This window comes from Mustela lutreola, chromosome 8, assembly GCF_030435805.1.
Source record: "Mustela lutreola isolate mMusLut2 chromosome 8, mMusLut2.pri, whole genome shotgun sequence".
Taxonomy (NCBI): domain Eukaryota; kingdom Metazoa; phylum Chordata; class Mammalia; order Carnivora; family Mustelidae; genus Mustela; species Mustela lutreola.
In genome coordinates this window covers 83,448,250-83,469,471 of record NC_081297.1, presented here as the reverse complement: position 1 = coordinate 83,469,471, position 21,222 = coordinate 83,448,250, and the positions used below count along the sequence as shown (strand labels likewise).

Genomic DNA, 21,222 nt, shown 5'->3' with positions numbered 1-21,222 from the left:
CTTCCCTCCTAATCCCAGTCTTATTTAAATGCCCAACTGTTCTTGTTGTCAGGGTACCTGGGGTATGTATTACAGCAGTTATCATAATGTGTAATACTTACCTGTTTCTTTCTAACTTGTATGTGTTTCTTTTGTCTTTGTATTTCTCCCTCCTAGTCCACTGGGTGTCACATAGTAGGTACTCAAGAAATATTTAATGACTATATTCCAGGAAATCTTCATCCACGACCCTTTAAAAGAATCAGCTCTCCCTTCAAACCAAGAGTGCTGCAGAAATGGCAAACATTCTCATACATTCTTCTTTGTTTAAAAATGCCCAATATTCTGGGGCTCCACCAATGAAATCAACTTCATGTCTACTGACTAGCTTTCATGCCCTGAGTCTCTGGAAAGGATGCTATACAATCAGCACTTTGTAAAACACATAAAGTACTTTGACTTCCATCATTTCACTAGAGGAATGGAAAACAGTGGACTGAAAGAAGGATTGGGGCAGAATGGAGAAGCTCTAAGGCAGACAATGAGCAAATCAATGGGATGTATATACTCTTCTGTCTACTGCCATTACATGTATTCTTTAAGTAGGCATTATGTCAAATGGAAGTCCAGGACTTACCTGCTGCTACGGGATGCTGATATTTCTATCCTTGTTGAAAGAAGATAGGTAAAAGGATTCTGAGAGAGCTTTTCCACCACTTTTTCTGTCATGATTCCTGACCTGGAAAGAAGGAGGTCTTGGGTCACCTCTACCCATACATGTTGGGAAATGGACAGCATGATTATCCTCATGTGCCACAAGTCCCCAACCCTGTCCAGTTGCAGAGAGACAGGAAGTAGCGTGTAATGAAGTACCACACTAACAGTCGGGCGTTCTAACTACTTGTGTAATGTTAGGCAAGCCATTTGATATTTCTGCATCCGGGCTTCATTTTCTAAACTATGGGCAACTGGCTAATCTTCAGTGTTGTCTTCTGCCAAAAAATCATTATCTGCCAGTACTTGGCATGTTTCCATTACTTCCCCTACCATGGACTCCACTTCCCATTCACTCCCCAAACCACTGAAGGTCGCAGCCATCCCGGCTCTGCAGCATAAAACTGTCGCCTCTAGGATCACACCTCCACTTCAGCAGCTCACAGTCTTATCTGGATACTAAAAAAGCACAACAGTGCTTATGATTCCGAAGAAAAGGAAAATAAAAAGGACTGACAATCACTTCGAGCTTGAGCTGAGTGGGGACTACAAACTGCTGATTCAGGATGTAAGATGGTAAACAGTTCTAGACCAGTCACTTGGTCAATTGAAGTTATTTATGAGCATTCACATTAGTAGAACAGTCGGAGAGAATACAGACAACCCAGAACAGTAGATAACCTTCAGGTCATTTGTACGTAGCTTGGGAAGTGCACTGGTTCTTACATTTGAATAAACACTGATTCTGCTGTCTTGGGAGTTTTAACTAAATCAGAAAGTACATTGGAAAGAACAGTCTTAAAAAGAGGTGGTTTCTTCCAGTATGTCATCCTGTCCCCCTATTCAAAAATTTTCCCTTCCTTCATAGAGACCTATCAACTTCCTCATTTATGTAAAGTACCAGCCTAAAATGGAGTACTCTAGATCATAACATTTACTTTGCCTTATCATTTTCACCATACAAACCCTAGCTTTGGGGAGTTTATTAAAGAATATTTGGGGCTGCAAGCTGCATTAAGCAACGAAAGTAAACAAGAAGAAAACAAGTATCTTCAACATTGACTTTGTTATCTACTTGACTTAATAAACATGAAAAACAAGAGTTTTATAGGATTCAACTGGCCACAGATGACCAAGGGTTGGTGATTATATAAGTGATGGATAAGGTAAGAAGCAATGTGGTATTTGTTAAGTCAAACACACAGAAAGATGTTCTCCTCATGGTTAAGCAATTCAGTTAGGAAGGTTAGTATCGTGTTGTAACCATAAATGTTAAGCAAACTAACCCTATGTTCCTATGTCTTTCAGACCCCAACTGACCCTCCCTAGATACCTAATAAGCTTCAGAGTTGGATGGGAAAGTTACAGATCAGTCAATGATGGGTGGTGGTTGGGTGGATAAGTAATTGTCCCTATCCAAATGTTACCATGTAACATTTTCAAATCGATGATTTAAAAAGTAATCTTTTTTCTTCCCCTTAGAATGAAAGATTTCATGGGCTTAAAGGAATAAATTCACTTACTGGGATGGGCCTGAGTCACTTCCTTTTCGTTTTCTTGGAAACTCTATCACATGTGGGCTGAGGGATCCAACAGCTGTTGGTTTTGTCCATGGGCTCATATGACTGGAAACCACAGGAGAAATGCACTGGTTCTCTTCAAGGAGTATTCTGTCTACGAGAGATAAAGCACAATAACATCTATTTTTAACATCAACTTTGACTTTATACATATCCCTATCACATACTTTAAGTGGTTTTTATCTTTATATTTTAAAAATATCAATTACAACATAACATAGAATGAAAGACAAACTATGAACACTCAAATACTAGTTAGAAATATATTTGTTAGTCCATATTTTTAAGCTTATTTCCACTGTTTATTGTAAAAAGATTGTAGAAAATAGGGAAAATGCAAAGAATAGAAAGGAAGGGGGAAATCCTATATCACCAACTGATGTTACTATTTAGAGATGTGTCCCTTTAGAATTTTTTCCATAGTTGTCATTAAAGTAATTGAAATCATAGCATATGGTATATTCTACTTTATTTACAAATCACTGTGAAAATTTTATAGTACTATTACAAATTCTTTGTGTTGTAGCTATGTAAACATTTTTAAAAAAGATTTTATTTATTTATGTATGTATTTATTTATAGCAAGAGATTGATGTGCAAAAGCAGCAGGAGGAGCAGAGGGAGAGGGAGAGAGAATCCCAAGCAGACTCCCCACTTGGTATGGAGTGTGATGAGGGGCTTGAACACATATGACTCTGAGATAATGACCTGAGCCAAAACCAAGAGTCAGTTGCTTAACTGACTGAGCCACCTGGGTGCCCTGCTACTTAAACATTCTTCTATTGTGACAATCTATGTTTCTTTCAACCATCACAAATATGTGTTGTAATACATAAAGCTTTTCATTTACTGGTTATTTCATTTAGATGGCATCCCAGAATAACATCAAGGGATGTGAATATTTTTAACCCTAAATCGCAAAATATGATAAAATCCTTCTTGTATAAAGTGTGGTTTATTAAATGCTTTATAAAATATAAAAATAAGAATCATTGAACTAAAAATAACAGATGTTCCAAAAGTAGGCCTCCCTGAGTAACTGTATTTCTCATATTAAAATGAATATAACAGGTTAAAGATCATCTGTAACTTACAACATAGATTGAAAACATATAAGAAGTATTAATAAAGAGAATGCAATGAATCTACAAGAGTGGGAGATTTTTAACAGCTCTCTAGCAGTACCTAACAGATCAAGCATTCAGAAACACTGATGTAGAAAATTTGATCCACACAATGGACAAGCTTGGTGAAATAGACATCTACAGACCTCTACTCTTAGCCAGTGTCTGTTTTGCAGCACCCATGGAGCATTTATAAAAACTGACAATATACTGGACAAAAAGCACATCTTAACAGTTTCAAAAGAATGATATTCTACATCAAACATTTACTGATTCAGTGTAATTATGCTTGACACCAGTAACAAAAAGATAATAGAAAATCCCTGTATCTTCAAAAATTAAGAAATACACAAATAACTTGTTCAAAGCAGAATTCATTGGCAATCCAGAAGATCCAAAGTAATCTACAGTGGAATCCCGATCCCATGGCTACAATGGAAAAGTTGCAGGACTCCAAGTGTAAGCAAAGATGTGAAAGAATGGGAAGTTTTCTGTTTTGCTGGTGGGAACATAAATTGCTATAACCGAAGCCACTTTTGTATTACCTAAAAAGTGGGATATTCATATAACATTTAATTCAGCATTCCAGTCCTAGGTACATAGAAAACCTCCATGCATATTAAGAGACATGTACAAAAAAATGCATTGGTAGCACTGCTTGTAACTGAAAAACAAAAATAAAAACCTGAGAAAACTGGAAGCTAAATTTCCTTCAATAGATGGATTGTTTATTAAATGAAATACTAATGGCAGTTACAATGAATTAAGTACTGATATCAACATGGATGAATCTCAAAATAATAATTCTAGGCAAAAAATGTCACATCTAAAAACATACATCATGTTTTCATTTTTAATTTTAAAAAATTGTTTTTTTGAGAGGGAAAGTCCACATGTGCACACGAGCAAGGGGGAGAAAGAAGGGGGAGGGAGAGAATCCCAAGCAGGCTCCACACCCAGAGCAGCCCAATATGGGGCTTCATCTCATGACCCTGAGATCATGACTTGAGCAGAAATCAACACCACAAGGGCTTAACCAACCAAGCTGCCCAGGCACCCAAAGCATATTTTTTAAAAAAAGATTTATATAAAGTTGAAAAATAAGTAAAACTGATCAATATTTTTTAATAATATCCATAGAGGTTGCCACACTGTACAGAAAAGTAAAGGAACAGTTAACACAAAATTCAGAATTCTCTTTGGGAAAAGAAAAGGAGTATCTGGATGCGATCAGTGAAGGACACACATGGACTTCTAAGAATTCATGTTCTACTTCTTAAGCCTGGTGTGAGTTTACAGATTTCTAAAATTCTTTAAACTACACATAGAATTTCTACAGCCTTCTGTAAGTTACAGTACATTTCACAATATAGAAGTGAGGAGAATAATTTTATCCAGGATTTTTGGCCACTTGGGAATTAAGTTTCTCATTTTTGGTATTTGAAGACTTCTTGGCTTGGACTCTCTTAATGGGAACAATTCAGGATCACCAGAAACCACATGAAATTAACTGTGATTTCAGCTTCCAGACTTTAATCCAATGGACTTTGAATGGCAGAATGCCATCTGTCTTCACAGAAAAAAGTGGGGAGTTTCTTACAATAAATGACAAATCAATAGAAAAAAATTCACCAACACTGAACCAGACTTCAACCTGGTATGTATAATACCAGACCTCCCCCACCCATCTCCAATCCTCCAACATACTCAAGCAAGCACATGGTTTCCCTTGCATAAGGTCAAAAAAAATAAAGTTTCTTTTTTGCCTCTCATTCTAGGAAGCATAATCTCCACATTTCAGTCTTACTTCCTAACCTTTAAAATAAGAAATGGACCATCTTAAGACTGCAAATAATGTTCTTTTCACAAAATCAAAACCTAAAGCTCTAAGGGCCTTTATTTGTATGTTCCCTAATGAGAGGGGGAGTACTGCCCCTAAATTAGCTATGTTCCATCAAGTTTAAGTTTCCTATGTCAGTAGAAGGGTATTCAAAGGCTTTCTGTAAACAAAAGGAAAGGCTTTCTGTAAACAAAAGGAAAATATGGGTTAGTGGGACTAATTAGGTCTGGATGAAAAGATCTGTTCTTTGGAAACAATTCAGCCTTCATGTAATAGATTTTTATGTTAGAAGGTGACTCATAAAGAGTGAAGATTTCATTTTTAACTTCCCAATTTATTTTCAGCCTCCACAATTACTTATTTAGAAGATGAGACCATGTGTTAGGAATTGAAAGTTAATTCTGCTTTTATATAAGTCATTTTGAAGGTATATGCTTCAATATTTTGATATTTTCTTTCTTCATCAAGTTGCCACTTCTCAATGATGAAGATAATAAATGTTATTTGTTTCTAGAAAAATAACTACTAATACATTTCTATAATACTATTATCCTACTTTTTAAAAAGTTTATCTTTGTATAGTTGATAAGCAATGTTACATTAGTCACCATTGTTTTATGTTACATTAGTCACCATGGTATTATAACAGCACTGCATGGTGACAGACAGTAGCTATACTTACATTGAGCATAGAGTAATGTATAGTGATGTTGAATTACTATGTTGTTCACCTGAAACTAGATTCCCTATGCTGCACCTTTCATTCCTATAACTTATTCGTTCCATAACTGGAAGTCTGTATCTCCCGCTCCTCTTTACCTATTTTGCCCATTCATCGACCTGCCTCCTCTCTGGTAACCTTCAGTTTGTTCTCTGTATTTATAGATCTGGTTTGGCTTCTTGTTTATTCACTTATTTTGTTTTCTAGATCCATATGAGTGAAACTGTATGATATTTCTATTCCTCAATTTGACTTATTTCACTTATCATAATACTCTAGGTCTGTCCATATTGTTGCAGATGGCAAGATCTCATCCTTTTTTATGGCTGTGTATGTGTGGTGAATATATATAGTCACCAAGTCTTCCTTACCTACTCATTTATCAATGGATCCTTAGGTTGTTTCTATATCTTAGCTATTATAAATAATGCTGCAATAAACATAGGGGTGCATAGATCTCTTCAAACTAGTGTTTTCATTTTCTTTGGGTAAGTACCCAGTATAGGAATTAGTGTATCATGGGATATTTCTGTCTTTAATTTTTTCAGGAACCTCCACACTCTTTTCCACAGTGGTGCACGAGGCTTCCTTTTCCTCCACAATCTCACCAACACTTGTTATTTCTTGTCTTTTGATTTTAGTCATTCCTGACGGGTGTGAGGTGGTATCTTATTTGGTTTTGATTTGCATTTCTTTTCCTGATGATTAGTGATATTGAACATCTTTTCACATGTCTGTTGGCCATCTGGAGGTCTTTGGGAAAATGTCTATTCAAGTCCTGTGGCAGCGTCAACAAGACTGACTCCATCTTTGGCCCTCCATCTTGTTCATGTTTGCACAATGACCTCTTTTAAGGCAGTGTGTTCTGGTCCCCTTGGAGATTTATATACATACCTTAGAGAGGGATGCCAAGACTGGGATGGTGGAAAGGCTTGTTCTGGCCTCTCATGAATCTGTCAGAGATAACATAGTCTTCTTTCTTGATGCACAGGTGGTGCCACCAGATCTAATTAAAGGGTTGCTGTCAATTAAGTGCATGCAAGCCCTTTGAGGTACACGTGAACCCTATGATCCTACTACAGTGCCCTTCTGCATGTCCCCTCACTCTATAAAATCTGTGGACTAAGGGCTGGACTTCGTGAGAATAGCTATGCAGCTGCCAAGGATCACCCTCTGCCCAATATCCCAAGTCAGTCAGTTATGCTGAATAAAGCTCAGTGTAAACTTTACAGAGTAGCCGGCTTCATTTTCCAGTCTCAAAGTACCTTTTCAGTTTGGGGGATATTTTATGGACCCTTCTCCACCTCCTAAAAGGTTCTGTGCCCATTTTTTAAATGGATTGTTAGATTTTTTTAATGTAGAGTTGGGTAATATACGTTATTTAGCTCAGTAAAATAATTCAGAACTTAGACTAAACAAAGATAGTATGCATGTCTTTAAAAAGGAGGCTTTGTGGTTTATTTAAAATGACATTGGCAGGGCACCTGGGTGGCTCAGATGGTTAAGCATCAGCTCAGGTCATGATCTCCAGGTCCTGGGATCAAGACCCACACTGGGCTCCCCACCCAGTGGGGAGTCTGTTTCTCCCTCTCCCTCTGTGTCTCTCTCTGCTCATGTGTCCCTGCTCTCTGTCTCAAATGAATAAATCAAATTAAACAAACAAACAAATAAATAAAATGACGTTAGTTGGGGCACCTGGGTGACTCAGTTCGTCAAGCACCTGCCCGGCTCAGGTCACGATCCCACGGTCCTGGGATTGAGTCCCACATCAGGTTCCCTGCTCAGTGAGGAGCCTGCTTCTGCTTCTCCCCTCTGCTGCTCCCCCTGCTTTCCTACTCATATGCTTGCTCTCTCTCCTGCTGTCACATAAATAAATCTTTAAAAAATGAATAAAATGAGATGCTTGTTACTTAAAAAAAAAAGAAGTAAAATGACATTAGCATTACATCTCACTCCATTCTACATACATCTCCCTGGTGACGGTCATCAATGTAACAATATTTTAAAGGTCTGCCATTTAGTATCAGTAGCTCAAAGATGAAAATAAATTGTGGGAAATGAGCAGCTGCTTGGGAATTGTAAGCAGGGGAGAATAAGCAGCCATTTGATTTAGGCTCATAGTTACAAAGGGTTCAAATTTAGGATTTGACATTGTGCTTGAAAGAAAATATACATATACCCATACACATAAGCACACACACATTCACAGACAGGCATTGGCAAGATGGAAAAAATATACTTTTCATACAACTTATAAACTTTGTCCCACTACCAACTCTCATTGCAGTAGTGTGCTCTATGTTAAAATTTATATAAAGCATAAATTAACCTATGAATAACTTTGTGTTAAAAACAATTTGTGCAATGTGAACATTTGCTTCTTAATTTCTGAGAATCCACGCCCTAAATCAGATTACCCAAATGATAATGTCTTACTTAACCTCAAGGTCAGGAATATTCAAATGTTGTTAATTGTCCCCCTAGTGTCCTTCTGCTGGTCCAGGATCCAATCCAGGATCACATGAAATATTTAAGGTCTGTTATGTGTCTTCACATAACAGACTTTAAATCGCGTCCTTTAAATTGTAACATTTCCTCAGTCTTCTTTTGTCCTTGAGGTTTTTGAAGGATATTGGCCAGCTGTAGAGAATGTCACCCAGTTTGAGCTTGTCTAATATTTCTTCATAACTAAATTCAAGTCATGAAATTTTGTCAAGAATGCCACAAAAGGGACGCTGTGTCCTACTCAGTGCTAAATGCCCACAACTTTTCTTTTTTTCTTTACTTTTCTTTTCTTTTTCTTTTTTTTTTTCTTTTTTTTTTTTTTTTTGCCGCCTCTGGGACTTTTTATTGCTACACTGAAATCTGCTCTTCAGGATTCCAAAAGGTGTTCAGCTTTTAGACTCAACAGAAGAGGCAGAGAAAGGTTTATTAGATCCGCTATAAGCTGCAATATGGAAAGATTTGAGAACACTATCATCTCTTATGCCCAAATCCTAGCCCAGTGCCTGACACATAATAACAGGGTTTGTTGAAAGGATGAACTGCATTTCATTTCATTACCCCAGACATTCAAATGAGAAACTGTAAGAGATGCGAAATCCAAACTAACATATTCACTCTCCTGGAATGCTGGAATGATAATGTTCCCACGATAAGGAATACGTGAGTCCCCACTATACCTATTTCACAAATAGGATTACTTCTGCTTCCTTCCATTACTTCATTTTTACCGTTTTTTTCCCCCAGAGAGGGAAAAATATACTTGATTGTGTGTTGGAAAAAAGGTACTGTGTGATACAGGATTTGGCAGTCTGAAGTAGCTTTCTAGAACAACAAGCAGTAATTGTATTGGTTTGTGGTAACGCATTTCAAGAGAAAGTCAAAAATTGTTTATTACTAACATATTACTATAAGATGCTTAGTCACATAATAGATAAAGTACTAATTGGTACTATACAAGAACAAGACCATCTACATATAGTACTATACACAAATCATGAAAAGGCTTTTGCTCAGGAGAGATTAAAAATACTCCATTATTTCACAGTGGGTTTTTTTTTTTTTTTAAGATTTTTATTTATTTATTTGACAGAGATCACAAGTAGGCAGAGAGGCAGGCAGGGGTTGGGGGAGAGCAGGCTCCCTGCTGAGCAGAGGGCCAGATGCAGGGCTCAATCCCAGGACCTTGAAACCATGACCTGAGCCGAAGACAGAGGCTTTAGCCCACTGAGCCCCCCAGGCGCCCCTATTTCACAGTATTTTTTAAGAGCCTAATGTAAGCTGCGGTCAAGAAGCTTATAATCCTGAATATGTTTGTGCGCATGTAGGTCAGATTAGATCCAGAGACAGGTATGAGTTTAGGCTACAAGACCACAGACAGAACAGCACCAAATTCTGTTTGGGGGAAAAAACAACAGCATCTTTTCAGGCTAAGAGAACATCATCAACAGGTGGCAGAAGAAACACATTGAGTAAGATCCTATGTCATCATCAATGATGACGTTCAGTTGTTGACTCAATGAATACGTATCAGAGTCAAGTTCTAGAAAATGCCTCTCCTGATATAAGTCTGATGGGTAAGATTGGACTTTTCCAAAGTAAATTTTACCTTCTTGCCTGTGAAACAAAACACACACTAAATTGACCTATATGACCAGAAACCGGACCCCAGATCATTTTTCACCATGCAGAAATGCAGGTTGCCTAGAAGATTCAAAATAAGGATGAGGCTTAGATTCACTGAAATTTCATGAAAGTCCCTCAAGACTTATTTACCTCTCAATTTTTACTCTGCTTAGAAAATGCAGGAAAGTCTCTCTCTCTCTCTCTCCCTGACCACCTTTCCTGAGTTGTCCAGGCAAACAGTCCACTGAATCCAGAGGAAGAGCACCTATGTAGTGACACTCATCTCTGAAGCCGGCAAAATATCTTACGCAAAATAGGGGTAAAAGGAAGAGAGTAAGATACAGGAGCCTGAGTCTATCATTTTCTAAATTCCCATCTGTACTCAGACAGAATGTGCCGACAGACCCTTCACACTGCTACTATTTTTGCAAAGTATTCAATCTCAGACTCTAACACGTACCTTACTATTACAGAAAAATTTCTCCCATGAAAACCTGGTTTTCCCATGATCTCAGCCTCAGTGACCTTGGCAGAGGAGATTTCGAGCTTTGATTTAAAAGGATTTTTATGTGGGTCTACCTACAGAGACATGAAGGACATATAGATACCCAGACAATGCCTTCTGATAGAGATATTTTGTATCCACTAATAACCTGGCGTCCGGTTTTTGCACGTCAAAAAAAAAAAAAAAAAAAAAAAAGTCTTTTACCATGCTCAGAGGGTTGTATTGGTGGCTTCTCAACTCTGGCTTTCTGTTTGTTGGAAAGGACAACATCTTTGGTGAATGGGTGTGGCTTGGATAAAGGAAGACAAAGAAGCAATTCTACGTTATCTTCTAGGGAAGTGTTTATTTTCTTGTAGCTCCATTCCATTGCTGCTCTTGAAGCAAAAGCATGACTTGGTATTTGCCCCTGGGAAAATTAGTGGGAAACAGCACACAAGTGGAGCGGGAAGTTCAGCAGGGTTGCTCTGATGTCCTATCACTCTTCAGTTGCAGACCCAAGGGGAAGAGAGGGACCCAGCACCCTTGCACCTTGATGCTACTTGAGTATCCTCCTGCAGCAATCTAGCCAGTAAGAGACAGTCACAATCCAGCCAGTGAGGAGCCCCTACACTGCCAGTCTCAGTTTACTCCAATGGACTGTTTATTTTTTTAATTTTGTCTGTTTATTTGTCAGAGAGAACACACATGAGTGAGACAAGCAAGGGGAGGAGCAGGCATAGGGAGAAGCAGACTCCCTGTGGAGCAAGTAACCTGATACAGGGTTCGATCCCAGGACCCTGGGATCATGACCTGAGCTGAAGGCAGACACTTAACTGACTGAGCCACCCAGGCACCCCAGAGGACAAAAATTTTTTCCTTAGCGGCTATGGATGCTGCTATATGGATTGAATGTGTGTGTGTGTGTGTGTGTGTGTGTGTGTTTCCCCCCATTCATATGTTCAAATCTAATCCCCAAGATTAGATGGTATCTGGAGCTGGGGCCTTTGGGAGGTATTATGGGTCTGAGGGTGATGGTATCTGGAGCTGGGGCCTTTGGGAGGTATTATGGGTCTGAGGGTGAAGCCCCTGTGAATGGAATCAGAGCCCTTATCCAGAGGCCAGAAAGCTAGTTCCAGACTCTGCAGGAACCCTCAGACTTCTAGTTGTCAGAACTGTGAGGAATAAACTGCTATTGTTGATAAAGAATAACATAAAATAAAAATGGTATGTCTGAGTTTTATGAACATGGAAAACGCTTACGCAATGTTTATTTTGAAAAGCAGGATGAAAGACAGAGACTACGCAAAAATAAGAAACAAAGACAATCTACAGGCAGGGGAGAAAAAAACCTGGAAGGAGATGCAGGGAAATATTTTCAGGTGTTTTGTCTGAATGGGCAATCAAAGGACTTTCTTCCTTTCTACTTTTCTGTATTGTTCCAAAACTGTAAGTATGGGGTCTTAACATTTGTAAGACATGCATACATCTGAGAAGGAAAAAGGAGGGCATATATGGACTGCTGGGAACTAGCAAGCATGTCAATGCAGCTGGACACAGTATGAAACATTAGGAAATCAAACTGGAAAAGTCATCGCACTAGTTCACGCAGGGCCCTTGTATGTTCCACTGAGGAGACACAGCTTTATTTCCAGGTAGCAGGGAGCTAATGAATTTGTGGAGTACTGCATCTCAGTCCCCTTTGTTTCCTGGGCAGTCCTCACAAGGGAGGGGTACGTCTGCACTGCCCTCCCTACCAAAAGCTAGTATTCCCAATAAAAGCTGAAAAAAACCCTTTTACTTTGGGATTAGAATCTCACATGTGGATCCACAACCACTCATTTCAGATACAATGTTAGAACATCACAGAAGGATCAATCCTTTTTTTTTTGGAAAGATTTTAGATTTTATTTATTTATTTGAGAGAGAGAACACAGAGGGAGACAGAGAGAGACGCAGACTCCCCACTGAGCAGGGGGCCAGATGCGAGACTCAATCCCAGGACCCTGGGATCATGACCTGAGCTGAAGGCAGACACTTAATGGCCTGAGCCACCCAGGTGTCCCTCAATCTCTCCTATATAGGGAGGAAATTTTATTCTCTTGGCCTTGGTGTCAAAAGTAGGAAGGATATCTAAAAGGTAAAAGTCCCCAGGATGCCTCTTAGGGGAAGGAGGTTCCGATATGATGAGAAAGAAACCCAGGTAGAAGACCCTGGGACAAAGTAGAACTATCTCAGACTTCATAAACAGAAAGCCAATTTAGCCTTATTCTGTCTGTTAATTTTTATTTTAAGACTCTCTTCCTTTGAGTTCCAAATGGTAAAGGGGAAACCATACTCTCCTAGATTCCATGGACGTGGAGCTTTGCTGGCATGTGATTTTGTCCATGATTACACAATAGCTGAGACTGATTACACAAAGAATTGAAGCAGAAAAAAGTTTCGTTTGCCCACAGTCAGTCACTTTCGAGGGAAGTATACAGAAGATCAAAGGACAAAGAAGTGATGTCCGTATTGTAGTGAAATGGTCCATCCCAGAGTACAGGCTGGGCAGGAAAGCAAGAGACCCCTAGAAGGTGCTGAAAGAATAGACCAGTGTTCGGAATGTTTGTATAAGTGAGAGAGTCATCAAAATAGGACAGTATAATCGGCAGGGAGAGGTTCATACTTGGGGATTCATAGGCAAAGAATTTCCAGCTGATTCAAGAGTCTACGGAAGGTGTGCCCAAGGGAGTGCAGCAGGGAAGAGACAGGAGAGGAAGAGGTCTAAGAATATACAAAGGTAACATTCTAGAGATAGATGATTAAAGTGAGGACAGAAGAGGATGAAAGGAACACAAAACCTACATGAAAAATAAGAAAGTGACCATGGGGAATAATCTCAGAAAATGGCAAGGAGGCTCAAATAATGCCAACTTCCTCTCCTAGTTCTGAAATAAACAAGCCAGTGATTAGCTTCCACGACTCCCTGATTATCATTTCCTTCACATTCGGGCTGACCACATGACAAATAACCTGAGCACTACTGAAGTGGAAAAAGGGATACTTCTTCCCCCTATCAAACTGACCAATCCTGGTAAGTGGTTATACTGGCAAAGGAGCCTTGGAGAAGATGAGGTGAGAAGAGGGAGACTGTCACAGTTTCATATACTTTTTGTGGGAATAACAATTGGTAGAACCATTCTGAAAGGCAATTTGAAAAGTTCTATCAAGGGACATGAAGATACTTCTATCCTTTGCCCCAGCAATTCTGTTTCTTTGAGTTTATGTTTAAATTATTAAAGATATACATAAAGACTTTTGACATAGAAATTTATTAAACTACTTCAACTGTATAAACCTGAAAACAACCTAAAGGTATCAACAAACAAGGGAACTAAAAAACTAAGTGTAATCATGGGATGGACTATTATAGAGCTCTTGTTTTTTTAAAAGAAAGATTGTAGAGAGAGAGAAAGAGCGTGAATACAGGGACAGGCAGAGGGAGAGAATCCCAAGTAGGCTCCCTGCTGAACATAGAGCCCAACACAGGGCTCCCTCTCACGACCCCGAGATCATGACCTGAGCCAAAACCAAGGGTCAGACACTTAGCCAACTGAGCCACCAAGGAACCCTGCAACTGCTATGCAGCCTTTAGATACGTTTCCAAATTATTTATGAAATGGTAAACACTATGCAGAATATTAAACTTGATGTTTTCTGTCCTTGTTTTAAAATACAGTATATTAATAGGAAAAATCTGGGGTAAAGCTAACAGATCAGGAAATGATGCCAACAAAATGGTAGACTATTAAATTCCCATGGGGCATGTTATACCATAGGGAAAGTAGGGAGCATGTGGGGGAAGCACAAGGGTCAGTCAGGCGGAAGAGAGAGAGCGGGTATCCGTGGACAAGAGCCTTTATTTTGTGTGTGTGTGAGAGAGAGAGAGAGAGAGAGTGTGTGTGTGTGTGTGTGTGTGTGTGTGAAAGAAAATAGGCTGTGGACAAAGTGACTGTCTAGTTGTCTGTTTACCTGGCCCAGGAAAATGAGGATAGCTGGATAGTAGCCTAGAGTGTGAGATGCCAAAAAAAAAAAAAAAAAAAAAAAAGAGGTATTTGGGGAACAGCCTCTGGACTGGTTGGTTTAAATTTGAAAAGTACACTCACAGGCAAGTTGCTTATTATCTCTAGTACTGGGTTAAATCCTGGGAAAGGCAGGATTAATATCGCAAAGCATCAGAATACAGAAAATTAAAAATATGGTTAAAAGATTTATATTTTAATTTAAAATTTGAAAATAAAAATTTTCAAATTTTCTACAATTAACACATATTTTTTTTAATTCAGAAAAAATAAAAATACTGTGTCATTCACAAGCCTGGACTATCTTTGAAAGGATAAATTTATACTGATAATAAAGAGTCATGGATGCAGACTGCCTTATACATATATTTTTTTAAGATATATTTATTGGGGCACCTGGGTGGCTCAGAGGTTAAAGCCTCTGCCTTCGGCTCAGGTCATGATCCCAGGGTCCTGGGATCGAGCCCCATGTCAGGCTCTCTGCTCAGCAGGGAGCCTGCTTCCTCCTCTCTCTCTACCTACCTCTCTGCCTACTGTGATCTCTGTCTGTCAAATAAATAAATAAAATCTTTAAAAAAATGATATATTTATTTTAGAGAGAGAGAGAGAGTGAGAAAGCACGTGAGTGGGTGTGGGGGATAGGAAGCAGACGGGGGGCTCCATCTCAGGACCCTAAAATCACAACCTGAGCTGAAATCAAGAGTCCCATGCCCAACTGACTGAGACACCCAGGTGCCCCACCTTATATATTGTTTTTTTTAATCCAAAGAACAGGGGTGCCTGGGTGGCTCAGCTGGTTAAGCATCCAACTCTTGGTTTCAGCTCATGTCATGATCTCAGGGTCATAAAATAGAGCTCTATGTCAAGCTCTGCACTGGGTATGGAGCCTGCTTAAGATTCTCTCTCTAGAAAAAACAACAACAACAACAACAAAAACAAACATGACCTGCTGATACTGTGAACTTTACGTTGCTAAAGATAGGAGAACACACAGCCACTTTCACAGATCATTTAATGTTTTCCTAAAGAGAAGGAACAGGGAGTTTCTAATCAAATGCACAGGATTCCAGACCGACCCCAGTCCTAAACTGTGTGTGAAAGAGAGATCTGTTGGCAAGGAATTCAAGAGAGTTTCCACAGGAGTCACCTGCCTAGAGTGGATCCCTCTGTGGATGAGGGGGAGGGGTAAGTGTACAGATTTCAGAAAGCGGCAGCCACCTGGCTTTGAACACAGCTACAAGCCACACTGGATAACTGATTTTTTTTTTTTTTTAAAGATTTTATTTATTTATTTGACAGAGAGAAATTACAAGTACACTGAGAGGCAGGCAGAGAGAGAGAGAAGGAAGCAGGCTCCCTGCTAAGCAGAGAGCCCGATGCGGGACTCGATCCCAGGACCCTGAGATCATGACCTGAGCCGAAGGCAGCGGCTTTACCCACTGAGCCACCCAGGCGCCCCTGGATAACTGATTTAAAGCATTAGTGAGATGCCAGGTTTAATGCTTTCTAGGAACTGTGGCAACACAGTCCATGAAGGGCCCTTGTTTGTGCCTGGGAACAGCCCTGCTCTGCCAAAGGCACCTACTTGTCCATGGGGAGTCACAACCTATACTGTTTTCTAAGGACTCTGCTAAGGGAAGAACTTCCGGACTGTATAGACTTCATAAAATATCCAGCAAGGGTACATCAGCCTCCGTCCTCCCCTCTAGGTCTGCCTAAGAGTCTTTCCCTCTCCCCGCCCCTCCCACCTCTAAAACAAATAAATCTTTTAAAAAAACAAAAACAACAAAAAAAGAATGAGATATATGTTGAAGCCTTTTAGAATCTGTGAAGCTTTGTTGGATGGATGTCAGGCCATGCACTACTTACTTATGTGAGGTGCGTATAATGGGCTCCTGGCAAGGTATGAGAACCCAATGGACACATATGTACACCCATCTCCACCCTCCTGCATGGTCGGATTGAATTATGTGATATATAATTAAAGCCAAGTCAAATTCATGGTCTGGTTGACTGCAGAGCTGTGTTAAATCAGAAATAAACAGTATCAGAGGGGAACCTGGGCGGCTCTCTCAGTTAAGTGACCAGGTCTTGATCACAGGGTTGTAGTTCAAGCTCCTTGTTGGGCTCTGCACTGGGTATGGAGCCTACTTAAAAAAAAAAAAAAAAAAAAAAAAAAGAAAGAAAGGAAGGAAGAAAGTAAGAAAGAAAATAAAAAAGAAATACAGTGCCAGATAATTCAGATTTCCACATGAAAATCCTTACCTAATCAGTAAAAAATAAATTTCTCCCACCCCCTTCAAAGAAGGTAATGTGAGACATTAATAAAAAATCATATACATAATTCAGAACTGTCATGACTGCTGGAATTAAAAGCTGTGTGCTCTGAGAGACTATTTGATATGCAAACTATGAGTGGTGTGATTATTGCACAAAACAGATGTAAGTATTTCTCTCTATTGCTCAAACTCTAGCAGTGGTTCCCCACTGAATTGAAGATGCCATGTAACAGGAAGTTATGCAGAGCACAGCGCGGTCTCTCTACTGGCCTCACCCTCTAGTGCCCTCTCATTCATGAGCCAGGCCAAGGCCACAGAACCCGAAGTGATGCTCCCCAGTCATACTGCAGTCCCTCAAGATCTGCCTCCCTGGACCTATTTGTCCCTTGTCTGGAATGCTGTTCCCAAATCAGAGTAACATAAATGTTATCTGTCAAGACATTTAGGTCAGATCTTAACTCCTATAAGAAGACTTCTCTGCCCACTGCCCCAACACCTGCTATCCAACCGGGTCCCCTTCTGTGTAATATGGGGGCACTTTGTAATTGATACCATTGTTAAGCTTATTCTATTTCACTGTAGATTATCTTTTTACTAGTCAGCCTGCCTCACCAGACACAACTCCTTGAGGGCAGGGACCATGTTTTTATTCCCAGGTTGACACAGTCCCTGTGTCACCTCACCCACACTCAATGTTTGATGTAATGATGGATGGTCCAGTAATTCGTATTAAGTTAATTCCTAACTATTCAGAAAATATTAGATCTGTATTTCCCCCTATTTATCAAAAATAAACTTGCAATGAACAAATGAATTAACTGTATGGAAATACAATCATAAAGGTATAAGAAAAAATATCTGTAAATATTTACATAATCGTAAAGACTTCTGAAGGAAGTAGCAAAGGTAAAAGCCATGAAAGAAATGACATTAAAAAGTTAAAATTTCTGTATACCAAAACCCACCATAAAATTAACACATATAAACTAAACTGGAGAAAAGCTTCCCTATGCCCTTTGCAGTCCATCCTTCCCTCTATCCCCAACCCCAGGCAGAGTGACTTTTTTGGCATTTTCTAGATTTTATATAAATAGAACTATATGATATGTGCCCTTTTGAGAGGGCTTCTTTTCCACATGATTTTGAGATTCACCCATGTTGTTGCATGTATTGGTGGCTTCCTCCTTTTTATTGCTTACTCCTTTGGGTGGAGATCATATTTTGCTTATCAATTTTTTAAAAAGATTTTATTTATTTGATAGAAAGAGGGAGATCACAAGTAGGCAGAGAGGCAGGCAGAGAGAGAGGAGGAAGCAGGCTCCCTGATGAGCAGAGTCTCCGAAGCGGGGCTCGATTTCAGGACCCTGAGATCATGACCTGAGCCGAAGGCAGAGGCTTTAACCACTGAGCCACCCAGGCACCCCGATACTTTATCAATTTAATTCACTTGTTAATTCTAATTTTTGGCAATTATAAACAAAGCTGCTACAAATATTCATGTACGAGTCTTTCTGTAGACAAACGTTGCCATTTGTCTTAAGTACTTGGACATAGAATGACTCTATTGTAAGACAGGTGCATGTTTAACTTTTTGAAAAACTGCCTAACTGAGTCCCCTAAGAGCTTTTCCATTTCATTTCCACCAGCAGGTGTAGGAGAGTTCCTGTTGCTTCACACTCTCAGCAACAATGAACATTGCCAGCCTCCTTAATTTGATTCATTCTAGGGAATGCATTGTGCTATCCCACCAAAAGTCATATACTTTAACAACATTTTGATTCTTTGAAAAGTTTGCTCCTTGGAAGACCAAAATATTGTTTTAATTTCTAACCATCGATCCTGTACCTAAGAAGTCTAGTAAGTTTTCAATTCCTTCGCAAGTATCTGAGTACTTACTATTGTACAAGGCACTGTGTTAGAAGCCAGAGAGGATGCAAAGACGAGCACAACACGCTGTTTGCTCTCAAATAACTCAGTCTTGTAAGTAGAGAAATAACCCAGCTGCAAGCTGGAATGGAAAGTGTCTTTGGTGAAGTCGGGGTCACAACGCTCTACAACGGCTTCATGAAGGCAGTGTCCTCTGAGATAGTCCATATGCTACAGAACTCCTCCAACTTTGGTTGGCAACCATAGTACCCCACACTTTGGCCCTAAATTCTTCTCCCCCCACCCAAACCGTGTAACTCCCTCAAACATCACCCATATAGGATGCCTTGTTGCTAGGGTGGTTACTCTCACTGGACAGACTTTAGCCAAATATTTCCTTTGATGTGTGGTGTGATCAGAACACAACACCCGGGAGTTGTCTAGCCCATAGAGAGGAGAGCAGAACTCTTACTGATTATGTTTTGACTATATTTTCATTATTTATAAGACTGCATTAGCTTTTATTTAATATATTGGGCCTTTAAATAAATGAATGAGTCAACAGTATAATTTCAGAATTGTAACTGGTATTACAGATGGTCTAATAGAACTCCCTCTTTTTCCAAGAAAGAAAAAAGAGCTCCACAGTAGATTAAGTTCTTTGCCCTTTTTCATACAACCAGACATTGATGGAGGAGGGATAGCTCTGTGAGTCTTTGGACTCTAGAACAGGGCTTTCTTTGAGTAAACCCAAATCTGTCTTTTCTATGGGCTGTTATTAAGACACCTCTTTACCTTTCATACATCTGTTTTTTGTTTTTTTTTTAATATTGAGTTACTGCCCCCCCCCACTTTTTTGGTTAGGTTTAATCTTCTTTGGCACCACCTTAACAGCATCTTTTTGGATGTAGATTATAGCTAAGAAATTGAATAAAGCCTCCTCAAAATATGCCATCTGCAAAAGTGACCGGCATGACATTTACATCGTCAAAGCAAATGTCTGGCTGGTATGTGGAACAAAAAAGCCAAAGAGAGAACAGCCAGGAATTTACTCGCTGTGATCAAATACAGTGTAGGCAGAGTGAGAGCCCAAGTAAGAGTCACAGCGGAAAGCAAAATGCTGACACCAAGGAAAGCTCCAAATGGTTAGAATGGACTGGGAGAATCACTTGGAAACAATTAGTTGGATTGGGGAAAGTGGTCTGGCAATAAGGCTGTGAACAATGCTGGGGCATCCTTGGGTGCCCCAGTCAGTTAAGTGGCCAATTCTTGATTTCAGCTCAGGTCATGATGTCAGGATCACAAGATCGAGCCCCACATTAGGATCCACCTTGGGCATGGAGCCTGCTTAAGATTCTTTCCCTCTCCTCCTGCCCCCCCTCCATCTCTCTCTCGCTCTAAACAACCACAAAAAACAAACAAAAAAACCCTCTCAGGAGCTGCTATAGTCTATGAGAATATAGTCTGAAGTCTATAGGAATCACATTGTTGGCACTGAACATCACACAGGCAAGTGAGTGGGCCATGTGCCTCAATGCCTCAATACCTTTTACTCACTGACACCCTAAAAGATGCCCTTTCTCAACTTTGTCCTTCCCCTCCATTTCACCACAGCACCAACAGCACTCCAGTCTTGGGTTAATATCTGGTAGAACTCCAGGATACATGGAAGGACTGGTTGGATTTTAGGCTCCATGAAGGAACCGTCTTTTGGGTCAACATCATATTCCCAGCCCCAAAGCAGAATGTCTGCTTCGAAGTGGCTTGATGACTATGTGCTGTTGGGATATATGGACATGATAGGACCACAGCTGACAAGTTCTGCTTACGAGATGACTGTCCCTACAGGGGGGAATAGACTGGTGCTTTTCCTACCATGTCCATTCTACCTGGTTATGCTACGAACTGGAGAATGGGCTTTTGAGTTCATTGTAGCATTTGGAAGCCATAGTCTTCTTATCTCTCTCCCATTCACACCCATACAACTGGTCTGTGTTCCACTCTGAACACTGCGCCCTCATAACCAGACTTGGAGAGCCTTCACATACACTGTGTATGAGGTCCAGGACATGCACAAGGCTCTTTTTAGTACACACACCAATGGAAGCAATACGAGCAAATCCATACCCTACCTCATACATGCTCTGGAAGATATATGCCTTTGCACAGAGCAAGGCTGGGAAATCTCTTGTCCCTCCTTACTAGTTGAAGGGATGTGTCACATAGGAAACCAGATCCGCCCTGGCTCATTTTAACCCATGAGGAGTAATGGCCCGCTCACTGGCCTGTGTGACATTCACCACCAAAGCTGTCATTCCTATAGATTATAATAGTTCCTAACTGCATTCATTTGTTCACACTTTTTTTTTTTTTAAGATTTTTTATTTATTTGAGAGAGAGGCCTCCATCTCACAACCCTGAGATCATGACCTTAGCCAGAACCAAG

At 39.9% G+C, this 21,222-nt stretch overlaps 1 protein-coding gene across 2 annotated transcripts in view; it reads right to left on the bottom strand.

Moving 5' to 3' along the window:
- BMAL2 (basic helix-loop-helix ARNT like 2) overlaps positions 1-21,222 on the bottom strand; it is a 105,949-nt gene that overhangs the window by 65,768 nt on the left and 18,959 nt on the right. For both annotated transcript variants that reach the window (XM_059185836.1, XM_059185837.1), the window contains exons 2-3: positions 2,217-2,367; positions 617-718 (exon numbers count right to left, since the gene is read on the bottom strand). In XM_059185836.1, the coding sequence (XP_059041819.1) occupies positions 617-718; positions 2,217-2,367 (253 nt within the window). The remainder of the gene's footprint in view (positions 1-616; positions 719-2,216; positions 2,368-21,222) is intronic.